This window comes from Labeo rohita, chromosome 15 (genome assembly GCF_022985175.1).
Source record: "Labeo rohita strain BAU-BD-2019 chromosome 15, IGBB_LRoh.1.0, whole genome shotgun sequence".
Lineage (NCBI taxonomy): Eukaryota > Metazoa > Chordata > Actinopteri > Cypriniformes > Cyprinidae > Labeo > Labeo rohita.
The window spans coordinates 17,485,500-17,508,975 of NC_066883.1; the positions used below are offsets into that span (position 1 = coordinate 17,485,500).

General features: G+C 37.1%; 1 protein-coding gene across 3 annotated transcripts in view; it reads right to left on the minus strand.

Annotated features, from left to right (window-relative positions):
- cadm1b (cell adhesion molecule 1b) overlaps window positions 1-23,476 on the minus strand; it is a 245,438-nt gene that overhangs the window by 35,465 nt on the left and 186,497 nt on the right. For 2 of the 3 annotated variants that reach the window (XM_051129480.1, XM_051129478.1), the window contains one exon: window positions 6,748-6,801. The exons of the other annotated variant lie outside the window; for it this stretch is intronic. In XM_051129480.1, coding sequence (XP_050985437.1) covers window positions 6,748-6,801 — 54 coding nt within the window. The remainder of the gene's footprint in view (window positions 1-6,747; window positions 6,802-23,476) is intronic. 3 annotated transcript variants of the gene reach the window in all.

A 23,476-nucleotide genomic window follows, 5' to 3' on the forward strand; every position in this document is an offset into this window, starting at 1 on the left:
TTTGGCTATTGCTACAAAAATAACCGTGCAACATAAGACTGGTTTTGTGGTCTAGAGTCACATATTGGTTAACTCCTTCTAGGGCTCGACCGATTATCGGCACTGATAATAAGCATTTTTATGGTTACTGGTAATTTTGACATTTGTTTTCATTTCTACACCAGACATATATATTGGTTCAAAATATCGGTTATCAGTCTGCTTGATCTGTAATTTTCAGTATCGGCCCTGAAAAACACATAATGGTTAAATCCTACTAGGAGTCGACCGATTATCGGTCTGGCTGATTATTGGCACCGATATTAAACATTTATATGGTTATTGGTATCAGTCATTTTCAAAACCGATTTGCCATTAAAATAATTTAAAAGCATTAAAATAATTTTTTTTTTTGTCAAAGCCCTTGTTGTTCTTAATTTTGACATTTGTTTTCATTTTTACACCACACATATATATCAGTTCAAAATAAAGGTTATCGGTCTGCTTGATCTGTAATAATCGGTATCGGCCCTGAAAAACACATATTGGTTGACCCCTACTTGGTAATCGACCGATTATTGGCACCGGTATTAAGCATTTTAATGGTTATTGGTATCAGTCATTTTTAAAAACCAATTTGCCAATACAATAATCTAAAAGCATTAAAAGAATTTTTGTCAACGGCCTTGTTGTTTTTAATTTTGACATGGGTTTTCATTTTTACACCAGACATATATCGGTTCAAAATATCGGTTATCGGTCTGCTTGATCTGCAATAATCGGTATCGCCATCGGCCCTGAAAAACACATATCGGTCGACCCCTAGTTTGAATCAGTCTGATATGGATCCTTCACTAAATGAATCAATGAATCAATCAAGCCCTTACGAATGAACATCTTTCAGTGATGAAGTATTTTGATAAAATACATTATTATTTAATGTATAATATTAGAAGTGTGATTTAAAGTTTACATCATTTGATTAAATGAGCTGTTTTTCAGTTTAATCTGTTAAACTGCATTTGAATGCATAGTCAGAATCAAAATGAATCAGAAATAATCAGATCAAGAGCTTGTGCATCTGGGAATCTGTATGGATACAGTTTATCGCAATTAAAGGCATTGAATCATTCATCAGTAAGGGTGTCACGATCAAATACTGCCTATTCTGCCATCTTTTAACGAATGCCCCAGTTTGTCTCCAAAATCGTACACCGTGCATCGTGCTTAAGTCAGCTAAGCAGCCGAAAGCTCACATATTATAAATGCAGCTGACAACAATGCTAGCAAACAAGATACTATGTGCCTCAAGTCAACAAACAGTACGAAAGGTCTAAAATTAGCCCTCCCTGGCATTGTGTTGCGAAAGAAGATCGTAAGGTGGGAAGGAACGCAGTACATTCGTGGTGACAAATTAAATCACAGCCAAAGCTGGAGAGCTTGTTTTAAGACTAATGATACACAAAGTCTTCAGTGTGTTGTTTGGCCGGCAGCAACTCCATCATTCCCACGCAGAGCTGCATAAATGACGCTCAGCAGACAGATCCATGAGCCCAGCACCCTCCGCTTTACCTGCAGGCACAGTGAGCTCAGCCAGGACATATTGGATAGGCCTTGAAAAATTTCTGAGGAGGAACTCATTATATAGGAAAACATTGCTGATGTCTACATATGGAGCAAGGACACATCATCTGTTGTCTGTTCAAAGGGTTTAAAAGCAAATCTGGTAACCTTTAAATGTCTGCGTCGTCCTGTCGCAAAAACAAAGCTGCTAAAAGTGACTGAGTCAACAATCGGATGCGTCCGGCTGCCTGTCTCCACGCTTCGCTCTTAATTGGATTGTTTGGGAGATTCATGGAGGAGATGTCTAGGACGGCAAAGTTTGAGGTGGCGATACCGGATAACGAGAGAAGAGAAACAGCTACAGATGCTGATGAGTATATGTGCATTCACGTCTAGCAGCAGTTTTATGGAAAAAATAAAACAAAAAAAACCTGCTCAGACTTGACACCACCTTATAAAATATAGACCCGCCCTGAGGCGCACCTGATCTGGAGCTCAGCTGTCTTCATTGTTTTATATTTCATCAATACCCAGCAGGGCGTCCATATATCCAGTTGGATGGTACACTTTTTGCCCTTTCACGGAAACCAGCTTGGCACTCACTTGCACCTATCAATATTAATCACTGATCCATGGCAGATCCAATCTCCTCAAAATCAAATAATGCTGACCGACCCCTCATACTCATAGACTAAACTCGCAGGCCTGGCCAGTGGTCTAGCGCAGATCTTGAGAGACCCTCCCACAAGAATGGCATGTCAAGAGCAAGTGTGGGTGCAACATTACCTCTGATGGAGACAGTTTAGTAAAGACAAAATATAACTGCACACTCACTGCAGCATTTTTTTACCTTTTATACATAGAGGTTTTCAAAGACAAGTGTGAATTAATCACGCTCAAAGTCCAAAACGGACTCAAAGACAATAATAACCTATGATGTGTGCTGTAGCTAAGCTGAATAAAAAGCAGAAACATTTTGACTGATGAACGTGAAGACAATAAAATGACAGTAAATGGTTTATGTGTGTTTTCCAAGGCATCCTCAAGTAAAAAATATAGTACAGTGTATGAATGATGCAGTGTTAACTGACACAATGTATAACAATTTAAAAACGATCAAATATATTTTCTGTCTTATTCTGTGGTAAAAATGGAAAAAGTGTTTGTAGTTGTCCAGCAGTGTATTAGATTAAGTAAGAGATAAGGCAAGTGTTTTATTTTTTTATTTATTTTTAAATTTTTAATTAGATCAATTAAATTAAATTAAATTAAATTAAATTAAATTATAAAATTAAATAAAAATAATTACATATGAATTTCTGTCCTCCTCACATCTGAAATAATGGCTATGACCCTGCTGTTACATTATATTTATATGATTAAATATACACAAATGGTTACATTACCATTACAAGCACAGCATAAAAATGATCATAAATGTAATGTAAATTCCTAGATGTAATTTAAATACCTTATGGTTATACTTTATATAGAATATTGTACCAAAATATTTTGACTGTACTTTTATCTACACTACCAGTCAAAAGTTTTTGAACAGTAAGATTTTTAATGTTTTTTTAAAGAATTCTCTTCTGCTCACCAAGCCTGCATTTATTTGATCTAACATACAACAAAATGCTGTGAGGCTGTCCCATATGCAGTTCATACAATATATCCACTTGTATGCCACACTTGTTACAAAAACCAGCTTGGTACTCACATGTACCTATCAATATCTGCTGATCCACAGCAGCTCCAATCCCCCTGAGCCGACCCCTCACACCCACAGACTAAACGCGCAAGACCCAGGGTCATGTTTCGCCAGCCGTAGCCGTCCACAGACCCTAAAGACCAGACTGCATATCAGATAAAATGCAGTGACTGTTTCAGATGTCTAGCAGGTCCCCTGAGTTCTCCTGTACTCACCGTGAGTGGATTACCCGCCGTGTCTGCTTGAAAGCAAGTTCTGCTCGAACGGTAATCCGAGGTTAAGACGGTTACACCAATAAACTTCTTACATGCTTACTCTGCATGCGGAGACGTTAGGCCCGGGAAGTAACACAAGAGAACGGCTCTTCCGAGCGAAAACCAGACATGACTTAGTTCAGCCTGATGATCAGAGAAAAGTCCTGAGCGTAGATGATTCCTCTGAAAGGCTGACACTATCACGCTCCTACTCGCCGTGCATGACGATTTCGAGAAAGAGGGGAAAGTGCGGCATCTGTTAAAGGTGCCACTATCGGTGCTTCCATTTAGCCATTTATTTTGTGTTATAAATGGCAATCATCTCTAAATGTCACCCCCTAAAGCTACTGAGCGTTTCGGCAAGACATTATGGCTTAATTGATTTTTTTGATAGTAGAGTGCACCCTATCCTTTCTCACTCTTTGCTAGCTCATCAAAAATGTATTACATTTCTATATAGCACCAATTACCTGCCATTGATTATTTGCTGGGAATTCCTAGTCCTGAGCTTTCCTTTGCATGTTAATAAACATGGATTGGTAGAGTATTTTAAGAGTTCAAGAAAACCTCATTAGGATCAGAATAAAACAGCTATTGAAAAATTGATAATGACAACATTCATGAAAAAACACAATAAACCACCGTCGATGCACTGACAAAAAAAATTCGTCAGTAAGTGTCAAAATTGTGCTCACTCAGAAATTGCTAGTAAATTTTACAAATAATTATGAAGAAACGGCAAGTAATGCATCTATCTATCGTTCTATGCACCGTTTATATAATTTTCTTTCTTTCTTCCTTTCTTTCTTTCTTTCTTTCTTTCTTTCTTTCTTTCTTTCTTTTTCTTTCTTTCTTTCTTTCTTTCTTTATGTACCATATATAGCATTCTATCTATCTATCTATCTATCTATCTATCTATCTATCTATCTATCTATCTATCTATCTGTCTATCTATCATTCTGTTAATCAATCATTCTATTTTTCGATGTACCATAAATGTCTTCTTTCTTTCTTTTTCTTTCTTTCTTTCTTTCTTTCTTTCTTTCTTTCTTTCTTTCTTTCTTTCTTTCTTTCTTTCTATTTTCAACTATCATCTATCTGTCTATCGTTCTGTCGTGCTTTCTTTCTCCTTCTATCTATCAATCTATCTATCTATTGTTCATTCATCCATCCATCGTTCTATCTATCGTTCTGTTGTTCTTTTTCTGTGTACCATATAGAGCGTTCCATCCATCCATCCATCCCTGTATTGTTCTATGTTTCTGTGCTGTATATAGCCTTCCATCCATCCATCCATCCATCCATCTCTCTGTTGTTCTATCGTTCTATTTTTCTATGAACCGTTCTTTCTTTCTTTCTTTCTTTCTTTCTTTCTTTCTTTCTTTCTTTCTATTATTCTATCTATTGTTCATCCATCGTTCTATCATTTCTATCGTTCTTTTTCTATGTACCGTATAGAGCGTTCCATCCATCCATCCATCCATCCATCCCTGTATTGTTCTGTTTCTGTGCTGTATATAGCCTTCCATCCATCCATCCATCCATCCATCCATCCATTTCTCTGTTGCTCTATCGTTCCATTTTTCTATGCACCGTTCTTTCTTTCTTTTCTTTCTTTCTTTCTTTCTTTTTCATTCTATCTATTGTTCATCCATCCATCCATCCATCCATCCATCATTCTATCATTCTATCCTTCTTTTTCTATGTACCGTATAGAGCATTCCATCCATACACCCACCCACCCACCATTCTATCAATCGTTCTGTCGTTCCATCCACCCAACCACCCACCCGTCCGTCTGTCCATCCATCATCTCCATCCATCCATCCATCCATCCATCCATCCATCTGTCGTTCTATTTTTCTATGTGCTGTATATAGTGTTCCATCCGTTCATCCATCCATCCATCGTTCTACCTATTGTTCTACTGTTCTTTTTCTATGTACCGTATATAGCATTCCATCCATCCATCGTTCTTTTTCTGTGTACTGACTAGAGCGTTCCATCCTTCCACACATCTATCGTTCTGTTAATCAATCGTTCTATTTTTGTACCATATATATAATGTCTTTCTTCTTTCTTTCTTCTTCTATTGTTCTATCTACCTGTTGTTCATCCATCCATCCATCCATCCATCCATCGTTCTATCTATGATTCTGTCGTTCTTTTTCTGTGTACTGTATTTCCTATGCACCTATGCATTATTTTTCTTTCTTTCTTTCTTTCTTTCTTTCTTTCTATTGTTCTATCTATAGTTCTATCATTCTATCTATCATTCTATCATGGAAAAATATCTTCAAATGCTCCATTTACAGTCAAAGACCTTTTCTTCAAAAATATGTTGTTTTCAGTCACTGTTTGGATATAGTGAAACATTTAGAGATGTAGCACGTTTGTATTTTCTTCCATTACTGGCCATAGTTCTGACCGTGAAATCAGGATAAGGCATAAAATAACGTCTTCAGAATCAATTATAGTGTACATGTGAAAATCAGCTGAAAATTAAATATTAGTAAGCTGGCTCAAAAAACTGATAGGAATCATGTGTTTCTGGCAGCTTTCTGGATATTAAATGATAAACACAAGATTGTCGAAAGCAAAACTGCTACAAAATACATCATATTTTGTGAGAAAGCGTGATGTGCTAGAGCAAATAAGACACTATTTTTGGAATCAGCACCCTATAATTAGTAAGAAACGAGTATTGGATTTCATTTAGCAAATATGATGCAGGGCGGTGTAATCTTGGTTTTATTTACAAGTTCAAAAAAAAAAAAATGTTTTTACAGTGTACGATCCATCAGAGCATTTCAAGGATGTGTTGATGTCATTCTTATGGAAGGCAGAGGATATTTGTAATCGTAATCTGAGGCACAGACACACCGAGATCCTGATAAGATTTTCGCTCCAAAATGAATCTCTACGGTGAAAGATCAGGCGAGTGACAGAAAAGGATTTGACAAGCACAACCTGACAAGTGACAATGACGGCAAGGCCACCGGGTCCACTATCTGCGTCAAGATCTTATTAGGGCGGCCCACCCACCTCCGCACGAGCCCCTGCACTTTACCCTCTTCCCGCTGTCTGTTTTAGCTCATGGACAGTAACATGCATCAGCGGCGTACTTACACTCTCTCACACGCACATACACCCAGATGCACAAGCACAGCAAGACACAGGAAAAATGTAAAAAAGGGTGAGATGGAGTGAGAACCCTGCAGCTCAAATGGGATACTGTACCTTGGAAAGCGTTGATGGTGGTAGTGGTGGGTGGGGGGGTTGTGGTGAGAACATCTAGATGGAGAAAATGAAAACACACATAAGAGGTATTAAATGAAAGAGAGAAGTCACAAAAGCCATCATGTTAGTATGATAGAGATATCTGAAAGAAAGAGGAACCTCTCTTTACCAAGATCCCCTTTACACCTGGGAATGTTTTTTGTCATCAAATCACAAACCTGACCACATTTACTGAAGAAAAAAATTATTTTCTTAATCCGTATTTTAGCCTGAGCCGCAAGCAGCAGCTTACATAAAACAGATCAATATCTGTCATTTTGATGGAATGATTTGTGCATTTTCCAACATGCTGTTCTTTCTTTTATGATCTGGATGTCCAATTTAATGAACAATATCCTGTTTCTCTTTTCAGATCCTTGCAGGGGCAATTCAAAACTTTATTGTCTCCCATTTTCTTCACTTCTAAGCCTTATTAGCATCCTTTTACTGTGGGAATGTTTCTAAAGTGAGAAATGCAATAGAGCGCAACAGTGCCTGCCCACTTGTTAAGCCGTCTTGGTTCCGGAAATATTTTTTTCCATTCATTTTTTTCCATAGGGATTTTTTTTTTAAATCTTCGTCAAAGAGTTCAAAGACGTGAACCAAACCAGCCAGCTCTGAGATTAATCAAAACATTACAAACTTTGATTTGAAACAAAAATGTATTTGAAAACTAGACAAAAAGGGAAGTGTACAAGAATGTGTGTTTTAATAAGGGGATAAACTACTATCCCATGAAGCACATACACAATCCCAAGAAGTTTCTTATGCTCTCTAAAACTGCATTTATTTGATCAAAAATACTATTACAATTTTAAATTTACAAGTTAAATTTTAAATGTCATTTAATTCTGTGATGATAAAGCTGAATTTTCAGCATCATTACTCCAGTCTTCAGTGTCACATCATCCTTCAGAAATCTTTTCATTTTTGTTTTATTCACAATTTGCCATCCACACGCATGCGTGGTACTGTTGTGAACGTGAGCTGAAAACTGACAAGGAAGAGAAGAAATTGTTTTTTTTGTGCACAAAAAGTATTTTCGTAGCTTTATAAAGTTACAGTTGAATCATTGATGTCACACTGACGATTTTAATAATGTCCTTACTACCTTTCTGGGCCTTGAACTTGTCAGTTGCATTGCTGACTGTGCAGGGTCAGAAAGCGCTCGGATTTCATCAAAAATATCTTTTTGTGTTTTGCAGATGAACAAAGGTCTTACAGGTTTGGAACGACATGAGAGTGAGTAATTAATAACAGAATTTTCATTTTTTGGGGAAGTATCCCTTTAATTTTTGGTAAAACATGGAACATACTCAGTTTGTGCAACCTCTGATCTAATATACACTACCAAAAGTCTACTGTCAAAAGTTTTTGAACAGTAAGATTTTTAATGTTTTTTTTTTTAAAGAAGTTTCTTCTGAAAACCAAGCCTGCATTTATTTGATCCAAAGTACAGCAAAAACAATGCAATTTTGAAATATTTTTACTATTTCAAATAACTGTTTTCTGTTTGATTATATTTTAAAATGCAATTTATTCCTGTGATTTCAAAGCTGAATTTTTAGCATCATTAATGCCGTCACATGATCCTTCAGGAATCATTGTAATATTCTGATTGCCTGCTTAAAAATGATTTATTATTATGTTGAAAACAGCTAGGTAGATGTGTGTGTGTGTGTGTGTGTACTTGTTTTTGCTACATTGTGGGGACCAGCCTGCGTGTTTGTGTGTCTGTGTGTTTGTAAGGATGCTTTAAATTGATCAAAAGTGATAATAAAGACATTTATAACATTACAAAAGATTTCTATTTCAGATCAATGCTGTTCTTCTGACCTTTCTATTCCTCAAAGCTGAAAAAAATCACACACATATATATAGACTCCAAACTTTTGAATGGTATAGTGTATAATGTTACAAATACATTTTTTTAAGATAAATGCTCATCTTTGGATCTCTCTATGCACCAAATAATCCTGAAAAATGTACTCACCCATTTAAAAATACTGATAATAATAAAAATGTTTTTTGAACAGCAAATCAGCATATTAGAATGATTTCTGAAGACTGAAGACTGGAGTGATGATGCTGAAAATTTTTAGCTTTGATCACAGGAATAAATTACATTTTAAAATATATTCAAGTAGAAAGCAGTTACTTTAAAAACTAAAAATATTTCATAATATTACTGCTTTTGCTGTATCAAATAAATGCAGGCTTGGTGAGCAGAAAACATTAAAAATCTTACCGTTCAAAAACTTTTGACTGGTAGTGTATAACTTGAGTTTTCCATTTTGCATGGGTAATTGAGACTTTTATTAAATTCACGCTTGAGATATACTGTAATACCAAGTGTAAATGCACTAAAGAATATCCGCGACAGACTACAGCTCATAACTATCCTTGATTGAAAAGAAAATAGCCTGTCATTTTGCTTTTACATGAAATTGCATGTCTGACTACTGTATAAAGCATTTTCCCTACAAAACGGTGTTATTGAAATAGCTTAAGGCAAATTGGCCAGCTATAGATATATGATCAAATGTAATCTAAGAAACATGTAAAGAAAATGACTTGAATTGATAAGACGGGCTTACTACCTGCAACAATAGAATACAATGGCTTAAGAAATATAGAATTAGACGTCCAAGCAATAGTGTAAAGCCTGCATTTGAATGGGCATGACACCGGCCGTGTGATTAAACAAAACACACTGTGCCAAAGGCTTTGTTCAGACAGGCAGCAAAAATCCGATGTTTTGGCATATCTGACTCAAATCCGTTTAGTTGTTTTGTTTGTAGACTGAACAGCGAAAAAGCCCACATGAAATCCCATGTTTACAAAGCCATCCAAACCACATCCAATCCGATTAAAATCAGACTTTTTTGGAACGCATCCGATCGACGTTTTCCATTATTTGGGATGTGACATGTACGCAACGTCACACAAAAGTGTGCAATACAGTCTGCAGCGGTCCAAACGCACTGTATAATGAATGAGCGAATAAATCAGCAACATTTGCATGAATGTGCCGTCTGATTTCAGCACTGCAGTGATGGACGTGAGCAGAGGCAACATTTCCAGTTTTCCGTCCTCTCCTTCCGCACTGACAGCTGCTCTCAGATGTTGTGTCAGAAAATTTCAAGGCATCTTGCTGCAGCTTACATCATTACCACAGCAACTGATGTAGATGTACCAGATATTGACTTACAAGGCCAAAACAAACGGATCCGATTTCATCGCTCGGATGGTCAGTCCTAAAGTTTGCATCTGAAAACCGAATGGGAATTACACACAGTGTGAAGAAAACCAAGGAGGTCCTGCACCCTGCAAAAAGCACTCGATGTGATTCAGATCTTTCAGGCAGCTTTCCAATCATGCGGCGAGTATGAAAACGGGAGAAAGAGAAAATGACATTACGAGAATCATTTATTAATAAACACACAGTCATATTGGATACAGCCATCGCACAATCAGCGGAATAATGGGGCGCTGGCAAATGCGGCCGAGCTATTGTACTGTGGCTGTGCGATGTGACTATCATTCCACTTTTTAGCACAGATACTCAGGCGCCTTGCTGGGGAACAGTCGCAGCAGGCAAAATTGGCTGGCTGTCTCCATCACTTTATTGTCTGTGCTCCATCAAAAGATCTCAGTAGGAGCCCAAACACTTCCCAACTAATGATAAAACATCAAGGACAGGATAATGTCTCTGAATGTAGATGCTGGGAGACACACGGCCTGATGAAAATATTTCAGGGATTTCGTGCGCCGTGACCGATTGCAGACGGGTTTTGGAAATGTCATAGTCCCGTGGCTGAAATTGTGCATGCAGGGGATACGGCCAACACAAAGGTCTGAATAGGATGTGGCATGCATAATAGTCAAGCAAACAAGAATTTTCCATGGGCAATTTGCAGGCTGGGTGACTCCTGGCTCGATGTTATGAGCGGCGAGATGCGAATGTGTTTGGACGTGCAATATTTCCATTTGTATGTGAAGGACGGAAATATGAAATTCCAATCACGCGGTGAGAAAATGGACGATACGAGTACTTATCGCGAGCGGGATTGTCCTGACAACACTTGCGAGACGTGTCCTCATAAAACCCATTGGCTCTGTTCCACAGTCTCTCAGCAATGCTGAATGTGTTGAATCTCTGGGTAATGGTCCAGGTTTGAGCTGAGCCGGCACGAGTTAGGCTGACCTGTCTTTATTTTCTGTTATTTATGGTGAAAAATCACACCAAGAGACCTGTTTGCTGGTGAGACCACCTCAGTGACTGTGATTGTCATGAAGCCAATAACGTTTTACTGATTGAATGAACTCTGATTTTAAACATATTCAACAAATGCAGCATGGGAATTGACTAATTTTTCTACTATATTATATATTTGGCAGCCTTTGACTAAGTACTGTGGATTAAGGGAACTGGGTAATAAGACTATTAAGTCCACTTCCAAAACAAAGATTCATGTATAATATACTCACCCCCTTGTCATCCAAGATGTTTATGTCTTTCTTTCTTTAGTCGTAAAGAAATTGTTTTTTGAGGAAAACATTTCTGCATTTTTCTCCATATAATGGACTGATATGGTGCCCCGATTTTGAACTTCCAAAATGCAGTTTAAATGTGGCTTTAAATGATCTCAAATGCGGTTGTAAATGTTCACAGCCGAGAAAGAAGAGTCTTATCTAACGTAACAATAGGTTATTTTCATAAAAATAATACAATTTATATACTTTTTAATGTCAAATGCTCATCTTGTCTTGCTCTTCCTGGACTGTTTTTTCCCGTTCATGACAATTAGGGTATGTCGAAAAACTCCCATCTCATGTTCTCCCGTAACTTCAAAATCGGTTTTGTTAAGGGTGTTGACGGAGAAAATATGATTGGAGTTTTTTGACATAACTGTCTTGAGCCACAATACACAGAGTTTAAGGAGAGCAAGGCAAGATGAGTATTTCAGAATAAAAAGTATATAAGTTGTATTATTTTTATGAAAATAAACGTTCATTTCGCTAGATAAGACCCTTCTTCCTCGGCTGGGATTGTTTACAACCGCATTTGGGATTGTTTTAAGCCAAGTTCAAAATCGGGGCACCATACCAGTCCATTATATGGAAAAAAATGCTGAAATGTTTTCCTCAAAAAACATAAATTTCTTCACGACTGAAGAAAGAAAGACATGAACATCTTGAATGGCAAGGAGGTGATTACATTATATGTGAATCACTGTTTTAGAAGTGGACTTTTCCTTTAAGATATTTAATGGCCTAATATAACGTAAATGATCCACATCATTTTTTACATATTTTAGACTATGGGGTGCGCCATTATTTCAATGATGTGAAATGGTTGCACTCATTGAGCTGTTGCTATTTTTACCACAACACAACTAGAAAAATAATAGGGCTGCCCCCTAATAGTCAACTAAGCGTTAGTCGATGAGAAGAGGCTTGGTAGACCAAAAATGTATTAGTCGCTTAGTCGCAGAAAAATTGGCAAAGTCACACAGTCTGTGACGGACAGATCGTTAACGGCTGGTATATGCTCACCTAACATTTATCGACCTCAAATATGGCTTTTCATCTAAAAGATATATGTAGTAGCAACTTTACATGACAGCTCAATTTAATGTTAACCTAGAAAAATGTGCAATATTCAATTGTCTGTGCGGAGTGTGGAAGCTGAATAGTAGCGCGCTCACCGCATGATTGAGACGCCGCTGCGGTCACTTGCTCTTAAAATACCCCTTCATTTTTGGTCATACAGATACAAGTAATCCATCTTTTGAATCTGTAAAGACTCTATGTTTATTTGTGTGCACTCAGAATAACATCGAAACGTTGCGCTTTTGTAAAATAATGAAAGCAAACACGCTTTCTTCCATCTCTGTCTCCGTGAACTTGAGCGCGAAACTCCATGTATACTTGTCTTAAAGGCATGAAAAATATATCTACAGAGAGTGAAATGTCTACTTATAATAGAACCAATTCAAACAGAAAAAAATATTCTCAGATTATGTAATCACTACTGCAAAGAAGACAAGCCAGTGTTGCTGACTTCATCTCTTAAGAAGAAAACAAAGAAGCACTAGTTTATCAATACATTACTAAAATGTTAATGCAGTCTCCTTGCAGTTTTCCCCTGACACATTCATAATTATCTGCTTTTTTGTGTGTGCTTGAGCACTTATTAGGCTATGTAGGCAATGAAAGGCTCATTATGATTTATATGGTTTATTAATAAACGTGCGGGAAGTTTTACATCGCTTCTCCAAAAGCCACTCAATGTGGTCATTGCATCAGTATTTTCTTTTCTGAGTTGTGTAAAGATAGCAACAGGTAGCGCCAGTAGCTCACCGAGTGCAACCATTTCACATCATCAAATAATAATAGCACCCCCATAGTTCAAAATATGTACAAAACAATGTGGTGTAAATCTTTCATGGGTTTTCTACTATATATTTCAGTAAGAGACATTATTTATGTTATCTTAATACAGGTCTTAAAAGACCTTCTTTCTATATGTGACACTAAAGAAGATACACTCACTGGCTACTTTATTGGGTAAACCTTGCTAGTACCTCCTTTTGCCCTCAGAGCTTTCTTAATTCTTCATGGCATAAGTGCTGGAACAACTATTCTAGTCCATATTGACATGATAGCATCACATAGTTACTGCAGATTTGTCAGCTGCACATTCATGATCCAAATCTTCCATTCCACCACATCCCAAAGGTGCTCTGTTGGACTGATTTCTGGTCACTGTTGAGTATAGTAAACTCATTGTCATGTTCAAGAAACATGTTTGAGATGAGTTGAGCTTTGTTACAAGGCATGTTATCCTGCTGGAAGTAGCCTTCACCAGGATAGATATGGTCAGTAACAGTACTTAGGCAAGCTGTGACAGGATGGATCCATGCTTTTATATTGTTTGTGCCAAATTCTGACCCTACCATCTGACTGTCACAGGAGAAATCGAGACCCATCAGACCTGGAAACCTTTTTCCATTCGTCTATTGTCCAATTTTGGTGAGTCTGTGTGAATTGTAGCCTCAGTTTCCTGTTTTTAGCTAAAATGAGCACCCTTTGTAGTCTTCAACAAGCATTTTCACCCAAAGAACTGACACTCATTGGGTATTTTCTCTTTTTCTGATCATTCTCTAAACTCTAGAGATAGCTGTATGTGAAAGTCCCAGTAGATCAGCAGTTTCTGAAATACTCAGACTAGCCTATTTGGCACCAACAACCATGCCACAGTCAGAGTCACTTAAATCACATTTCTTCTGCATTCTGATGCTTGGTTTGAAGTTCAGCAGGCTGTCTTGACGATGTCTGCATGCCTAAATGCATTATTGCTGCCATGTAATTGACTGATTAGATTTTCTTGATAATAAGAACTTGAACAAGTGCACATAATAAAGTGGCCGGTGAGTGTATTTTGTAGATTTGTTTACTGTTTAAACAGAAGAACTGTTTTTCTTCAACACTGGAGCCCATTAACTTTCATTATCTAGAAAAAAATGTTTTTCTGCTCCACAGAAGAAAACGTTTGGAAGTGACATGAGAGTAAGAAAAGATACACTGATCACCTGTGTAGGAATAAAGTAAAAATCATGATTTAGAAAATATTACGAAATGTTAAAGTGATCTCTGACCTAGTAAAACGAGAAACCTTTGAATGCATGATAAATTATCTATGCTAATGTATGAAAAGCCTTAAACACATGCAGTGGCTCTCTTTATGTGGTATATCAATCCTATTCTCAATGTCAAACGTATTATGCTGTCGCAGCAGAAATTAAAGCGGTTGAAAGGCCGTCTAATACTGTCAAATATACAGTACACAGCTTTCATACTTCATATTAGAAGTCTTGACAGAAACTTTGGCCTCATATCAAACATTACAGAACAGCTGTAGTCATTCAAAGTCTGAGGCAGTCAGGAAAAAAAACAGATACGATTGTATGTGGCACGCTGTGACTCCAAGTCTACATTTGCGTTGGAATGTTACATGAGTTTGGCTGAGAGAACATCTCCCAAAGGAGCCTGAATATGGAGGTTAATGCTGGACATGGTCTGTGTCGATACTTATTCTCTCCCAACAGGCCTTCGCACAGAACATCAAGTGACTGTAATTGAAACACACACAATTCCCACTGGGACAGACGCTGGTTAAAAAGAGCGGTAAATAACAGCACTGCCAACCTAGATGTAGGTGGAAGCACATAGGGTGCAGGTTTTAAAGGTTTAAACGCACACATTAGAGTCTGTCAGGGGTGTACGGCAAATGCAAAAATAAAATACCATAACAGCCTGAACTTCAAAGAAATCATCTGCTACAAACATGAACATATATGTAATGTACGTGATTAAGACTAATGCTAATACAAATGCATTGTGATATCATATTATTACAGTAATATTATTATAAAGATAAAACTTTAAAATAAGGTGCATTAGTTAACATGAACTAAGAATGAACAATACTTCTACAGCATTTGTTAAGCTTAATGTTAATTTCAGCATTTACTAATGCATTATTAAAATTACAAGTTGTGCTTGTTAACATTAGTTAAAGGAGAAGTCCACTTCCAGAACAACAATTTACAAATAATTTACTCACCACCTTGTCATCCAAGATGTTCATGTCTTTCTGTCTTCAGTCGTAAAGAAATTACGGTTTTTGAGGAAAGCATTTAAGGATTTTTCTCCATATAATGGACTTCATTGGTGCCCCGATTTTGAACTTCCAAAATGCAGTTTAAATGCAGCTCTAAATGGATCCCAGCCGAGGAAGAAGGGTCTTATCTATTGAAACTAGAATCTGTCATTTTGTTCGAAAAATAAAAATTTGTGTACTTTTTAAGCACATAAGCTTGTGTAGCACAGGCTCTGGGATGCGCGTCCATGATGCTACAAATTAGTAATGGGTCGTTCTTGAACGATTCTTTCATTTGAATGAATCTTTCATTTGAATCGGGAAGAATGAGTCATCTCGGGGAGTGATTCGTTCAGTCGTGCATACGTAACATCCTATTAGGTTCTGTATTGGAATTAGTTCATCTGTTTTCTTTGGGTTTTTCGAGTCATTCGTTCATTTTATGGGGCTGTCACGTGATGAACGAATGACTCAAACCCGAAAACTTGTCTGATAGGAGGTGAGGTGAGCTAATCACAGACTAAAGACCCAGGTAAACAATGAATTAATCTTTTCTGTTTCTTATAGCATTATAGTTTTGTCTTGTTTGTAGTGTGATCAACGTTTGTGTAAGCAGTAAATGTGTTAGGGAAGTAACACATAACATTTTAATTATATTTTGCTAAAATGAACGAAATGACTCGAAAAAAGATTCGTTCATTTTGCTGAACAAGACTCAAAGGTTCGAGCCGGTAAAATGATCCAAACATTACTACGAATCACGTGTAAGTTCATCGTCTGTGTACTGAGTATGGCGAAATTTTCTTATTTTCTCCTAAAACTTGCATTTTCTTAGACTTTGCGCGTTCACTTTGTAAACACTAGTGATTCAATAGTACGCAACGTCGTGAACGCAAAATTTTAATTTCCGAAAAAAAAAACAAAAAAAACTTCTTCCTCGGCTGGGATCGTTTAGAGCCCTTTGAAGCTGCATTTAAACTATATTTTGGAAGTTCAGAATCGGAACACCAATGAAGTCCATTATATGGAGAAAAATCCTGAAATGTTTTCCTCAAAAACCATAATTTCTTCACGACTGAAGACACAAAGACATGAACATCTTGGATGACAAGGGGGTGAGTAAATTATTTGTGAATTGTTGTTCTGGAAGTGGACTTCTCCTTTAATGTGCTGTGAACTAACATGAACAAACAATGATTAGTAGTGTAATAAATATATTGTTCATTGTTCGTTCATGCTAGTTAATACATTAAATAATGTTAACAAATGAGACCTTATTATAAAGTGTTCCCATTATGATATTATACTAATATTATTATATAAAATTAATATTAAATAAATATTAGTATTATTATGATATGTATGTTTAACAATTTATAATTGCACAATGTGATTTAAACTAAGGAGGTCTATAATAATTACTCTTTTCTGCAGTTTACATTCATTTGCCAGTAGATGGTGACAAATGACATTAATGGAGTAAATGAATCATTCGTTCAACTGATTTGTTCAAACATCTTTTTGTTCAAAATTCAGATTCATTCAGGAATGTTGCTTGGAGACACGCAAATACATTTTATCCAAAAATGGACAAAGTAACTGGCAATATTATGCTTGAAAATGATACTAAAATATATATAATATATGTTCAATTTTCTGCATTTTTTGTATTAGTAGCAATCATTTTGAAAGGTGTTCCTTGATAATCCGAACTCCTTGATAAGGAGGTGGAACTCTCCTTTCTCTTTAAGTAGTCTCAGGATTGGATAGACCCAATATTTACTCTTTCTTCTTCTCTTTTTAAGAACAGAGAGGACAACAAATCATCCCCACTGATTGAAGACTCTATTTTGTATTGTTTCACAATTTTTTTTTTTTCGCAACGGATTAATACACATCTGACAAAGTGTGCAAGGTTTCTATATCACATTTTTAGGATGATCATATAAATCATAGAGCAGTGATTGATTTGATATTCTAAGGGTGTTGATCTATAAACATATCCTTTTGTTTCAATCACATAAAGCATTTCTAATCATAATTCAGTGCCTGGAAATTGAAAACAGGTGAAGAGCACTATTTAAAACTAGAGACAGACTAAAAAGCAAACATGCAATTAGCTGGACTAGATTGATTAGCTCCACCAACGAATTAAATGCACTGCCTGAACTACACCTGCAAGCAATATTCCACTGTGAATGCTATACTTAAAAAATGCAGACAGGGTGTTAATAGATACACACTAATTAATCTGGATTCCATGATTAGAGGGGGAAATCAATTCTCCTGTGAGCGCCAACATGTATTTAGCTATTTTTGTTAAATTTTAGCATGCTTTAGGTCAACATAAGAAGCCTCAGATGTAATTAAAAGCTCTTATTAAGGCATCCAAGTCTCTACAGCTTTATAAATACTTTCGCTTTGTATATTGTTTTCTGTTAATAAAGAGTAATGAGTCACTAAAGGATTTGTAAGATGTAAACTACATTTACATCAAAGATGGAATGTGACTCAGGGGAATAGTGAGGATAATCAAAGCAAAACGTATACAGAATGATACAAAAGAATAAAGCATCAATTCAATGTCAAGGCTGCAGACCTTGAGCATTTCAAACGACATGTCGTTGCCTTCAGTGTCACATATTCCCAACTGCCAAATCTCCAGATAATTTAAACAACTTCATTATAATGATAAATGATAAACGCAGATAAACGTACATGAATTGCATTAAAGAAGTACATGATCAGCAGCTTTTGCTGTCAGTGGAACAATCCTGCGGGCAAAATCACCTACCTGGAAAACCATTACAACTAGCCTGTATCTTTCTGAAGTAAAAGGACCATGAAGTGAACTGGAGAAAGTACTTTGTGGAAGAAAACTACACTATGTCCTTTTCCAGTTAAATGCCCATCCGAAAAAAGACGTAAGCGACCTAGTTTAAAGAACTGGGACAATTGACTTCTAGTGATCTATAGTGTTTTAGGACCGGCGGAAGGTATTGCTAAGTCTTAGTAGAGGAATATCCGGCAATGTCCATAAAAGCTTTCAGGTCCATTTAGTTGGAAATCTGCAGGTGAACATTTTAACGTTAAAAATGTTAACTGCACCTAGTATGCAGACTTTTTTTACTTTATATCTGTGATCTTATATCACAAACAGAGATGAACGGCAGTCATAGGTTGGCGAAAGGAGGTTAAGTGTCTTGCTCAAGGGCACAATAGCTAACAAAAGTGGCTTTGGAAGGACTTAAGCCTTGGTCTTCCAATTCACAGTGCAGATGTTTCCAGACTGAGCCACCCACCACCACTAGAACCGGGATCAAGTTGGATTTTAACCCTGTATCTCTTCACCCCGAAAAATACTTAGAAAGTCATGGCATAGACATCCCCTGCAGCAGTGCAGTTACATCACATTCAGCAAAGAGAAGATATTACTTCTGTCCGTTTCTTGAACTGGAGTTGACTTTAGTTGTATATCACAAAGCTTTTAAACTAGATTTGCAGCCCTAGATTTTCCTTTGTCTGAACTAGGACTAGAAAAAGGAGCAACGGGATGTAAAATGGAATAGGGGAAATAAAATAAAAGTGAGGATGATCATGGTGCATTATCATTACAAATCAAACAAAACATATACACTGTAAAACAGATTTGTCATGCAACCTAAAATGCGCTAGATGTGGTGACTGCTAAACTGGTTTTATTCATGTCAGAAATACTATTAAAGGAGACATCGGATGCCCATTTTCCACAAGTTGATATGATTCTTTAGGGTCTTAATGAAAAGTCTATAATATACTTTGGTTAAAAATTCTCAATGGCAGTGTAAAACAACACCCTTTTTACCTTGCCAAAATCAGCTCTGCAAAAATCATTCCATTCTGGTCGAGGCTGCTTTAAATGTAAATGAGCTCTGCTTGCCCCGCCCCTCTCTTCTGTCTGTGGAGTGACGAGCCTGTTTACTTTAGCTTTAGCTGCGTTTAGCTGCTAAGCTTGCTAACTAGCACATTATTTTGGAAAGGTGATCGCAAAGATTCATAAAAAAACCCTTATACTCACTTCTGCTGTAAGTGAAGTTGGATCACGAATGATTCGCGCACACATAGACGGATATAGTCAGAAGAAAATGAAAATTCTTTATGTTCACTTTTATATCCAACTACAAAACACCTTCATTGCTTAGGAGACATTGTTGTCACTACAGCTGCTCGAGTGTGGAGAAAATGGAGGACAGCATAGGAAATATGCTTTTACAGGACAGTCCGTCAGCAGTAGTGGGCGGGGCTTGAGCAATATGACCTCATACTGCTCAGAAAGAATTAAAAAAAGAAATTAAAAAACTGAGTAAATGGGTTTTTATTGTTGTAGGGTGGTTGTGGCTACACACTATTAAAGGGGTCCTATTATGCTCTTTTACAAAGTCTTGATTTTGTTTTGGGGCTGTACTAGAACAAGCTCTCATGCTTGGTGGTTCGAAAAACACATTATTCTTTACATAACTTACATTATTACAATACCTTTCTCCCCATCCTGGCACAAATGGCTTGATTAGTTCCAGGTTTGATGATGGCCCACCCTCATGTGTTGTGATTGATTAGATGTCCCAATGTGTTGTGATTCGTGAACAGCTTAGACTGTGTTTTAGTACTGCCACGAAACTTGCCGAAGCAGCAAGTTCCATCTGCTCCGTTATAGTCAAGTATATATAATAAGGTATAGTTGACGCTACAGTAGTGTTGGGTATTATCGTCAGCCTGTGAGATCGCTGATACATGATATTATCATGTTAATTTATGTAATTATTTACATACTTTCATTGCCCGAAACCAGCTCCAGCATAAGGCTAAAAGCAGCCTAATGTTTTTAATACGACTGAATTTGTTTTTAACATGACAAAAATTGAATGAAAACATTGTAAGTTACTAATTATAATGTTTTTATTTTCTTAGTTATTTAAAAAGCAGCTACAGAAAACAAGCAAAGAACATTAACATTATCAAAGAATGTCATCACTGATTAGCCTAGTGCAAGTTTATACATTTTTTAAAAACACTTGCGTTATGAGTGAAGCTATCTACACTGTATGATGAATAAATCTTTTACCACACACTGCACACGTCTGTGGCGTGTTATAGCTCCAACACGGCCACCGGAGCAGATCGTGGCCACTTTAGTAGTCAATGCTTTGTGTTTATACCAGCTGCGCCTCGGCATGTGTTTTGACCCCGTATACTGCACACATCTGTGGAGCGTTATAGTGCTTGTGTTTATACAAGCTGCATCAAAGCATCCCAGAAGAGGTTAGGCTAATCCCCCACCCCCCAACCATTTGAATTTCCGTAGGTGGGATTATTTTAATGATATTCTAATGAGCTTTGTGACATTACAACACGTGGAAAACAACGCAGTAGTCCAAACGAGCCGTTCTTTGTAGTTCTTGAAAAGGGATTTTCCCTTTGGAGTGGACTTTGAGATTTGTAACTTTTTTTTGCAGTTTTTGCAGTTTTTTTTTATGCCCAAACATATACACTACACACTGCCTAAATTCAAAAAGTGAAAAAGCATAATAGGACCCCTTTAAGACACAATATTCAAACACCATGTAAAAGTAAATTTTGCCTCCGATGTTCCCTTTAAATGTGACTGAATCAACTCGCTTGTATGAGGTTACTCCCATGAAACTCATTTTTAAAAGGTCAGAGCAGGTAGAAATAGCACTTTAAGACATCTGTAGAGTTTCATTTTGTGCAGTTTATATAGATGATTGTTCAAAGGTTTGGGGGTCACAGTGATTTTTTTAAAAGAAATTATTACTTTGTGCAAGGATGCCTTAAATTGATCAAAAGTAGAAGACAAAGTAAAGACATTAGTAATGTTACAAAACATTTCTATTTCAAATAACTGATGTTATTGTGAACTTTCTATTCATCCAAAATATTTTTTGGTTTCCACAAAAATATTAAGCACCAAAACCGTTTTCAACATTTGATAATAAGAAATGTTTCTTGAGCAGCAAATTGCCATGGATAATTTCTGAAGCATCATGTGACACTGAAGACTGGAGTAATGATGCTGAAAATTCCACTTTACATAACTTACACTTTATTATAAATTATATTAGCAGCAAATGCATTTAGGTATCATTTATTTTAATGAACTGGTTTAACTTTTTAAATAGGTCTTTTTGTAGAGTTTTGTATTTGAGAACAAGTTTTCTTTTCAGCTTATAAAACGTGCTTCATTTCTTATCGGACAGAAATGATACCCTGCCTATTTTTTTTCTATATAATTATTGTTATTGTTGTTATTCTTATTATTTTTGTTGTTTCCATCCAATTCCAATTCCAAGTTCCAAAACAAATAAAGCCTTTTTTCGAGCAAATTAACTGAGTACTATCTGTGCCAGAGGCTTCGGTAGCACAGGATGGGTTTTCACTTTCAGCATCTCTGCTACAAGCTTATCAGGTTGTGACATGTATCTGTCCCTTTGCAAATTCACATTAGCCTGCAAAAACATTTGATCCGACATCAAAACAGTCCCCTTTGTGAATGCCGTGAATGCAGTAATGGTGTAAATGGAGAAAGCGTTACACTGCCGCCATTGTCCTGGCATGCCCAGTGTTTCTCTAGTAGTATTACACTACACGCGTTCTGCGATTTTAGGAAATGAGTCTCTTCCCGTTCAACGCTTGGTGAAAAAAACGAAGGACAAAACGCCGTAAAAGACTGAGGAGCTGTAAGCATTTGCTCAACACAAGTCACTGCTTTACTGTGGCAGTAAAAGGAAATGCTCTGTAGCAAAAGCAAAGCTGCCATCCCCCGAGGAACAGCATTAAAAGTAACTCTGACAGGCTGGAGAAGTATAGTGTGCCCAGGATTATCAAGCTACAAGAGGTCTTTCCACTTGTTTCAGTCCTCTGAGGAAGGGCATGCTCGACAATTGCCAGCGTAAATTGATTTAGAAATGCACCACAAGACAACGATTTTATTTACTGCGAAGCGTAAGCGATTTGAGCCGTACTAAAGAGAAAAAGCAACTCTCAGGGTAACACTACAAATGCATATTTCCATTATAATAAGGCTTTTTATGGCTGGAAATAATTTGCAAAGTCCTCACTCACATATTACACAATGCTTGGGAGATTATAACTAAAAACTGCCACTTATACGGAGCCAGACGGCAATAAATCTCCTCTTTTCTGAGACGCCCACTCGGCACAGATAGACCTAAACTCCTCGAGCCTGTGAAATGAGAGGAAGTCGAGTAATCAGCAGGTGGTGCTCGCTCAGGTAGAGGTGACAGACATCGAACTAAGCTGGAAGTGGAACCGCTTCCAGGCATGAGGCGCACACAAACTCTCCCATCTGCAGATGGGACGCTGATGACATCATTCCCACACACCTGCCTCTGATATCAGCGTTATCAGAGGCTAATAACTGCGGCGCCGAACGCCTCAATGACGCGCCACCCTCTTCCATCTCTTCAGGCTAATGTCTTCGGCTCGACGGGACAGCCTGTAATAGCTGCAGCTGGCGAACCGTTAGCGGTCCCGAACGCAACCTGCTTTAAACAATAACAACACTTCAGTTCTTCCATAGCAAAGCAAAGCTTTGTTAAATCCCAGGCTTCAAGTGCCACTGTCATAGCAATTATTGCCTGGGCTTTGAAAAATCCAGCTGTCAGCCCTTGTTAAGGATTAAACATGCAACGAACACAATGCACTTCCCGTGTTAATAAGACTAGTACTATGAAAAACTCTCAGGTGAAGCGTATTCAATAAAACAATTAACCCTCTATTGCGTGCTTTATGAAAACAATGTTGAAAAAGACATTTCTAATTCACTTGTCTTGCACAAAATGGACCTCATTAGTAAAATCAAACACAAATTAACAATAAATAATAATAACTCAGCATGAGGGTAGTTTCTTTTTAGCTATGCTGTGCGACACTTGAAAGAAATTATTCATTTAAATATTTTAATATTTGTGAATTTTTCTGAGAGACTTTTCTTTTATTCTGTTT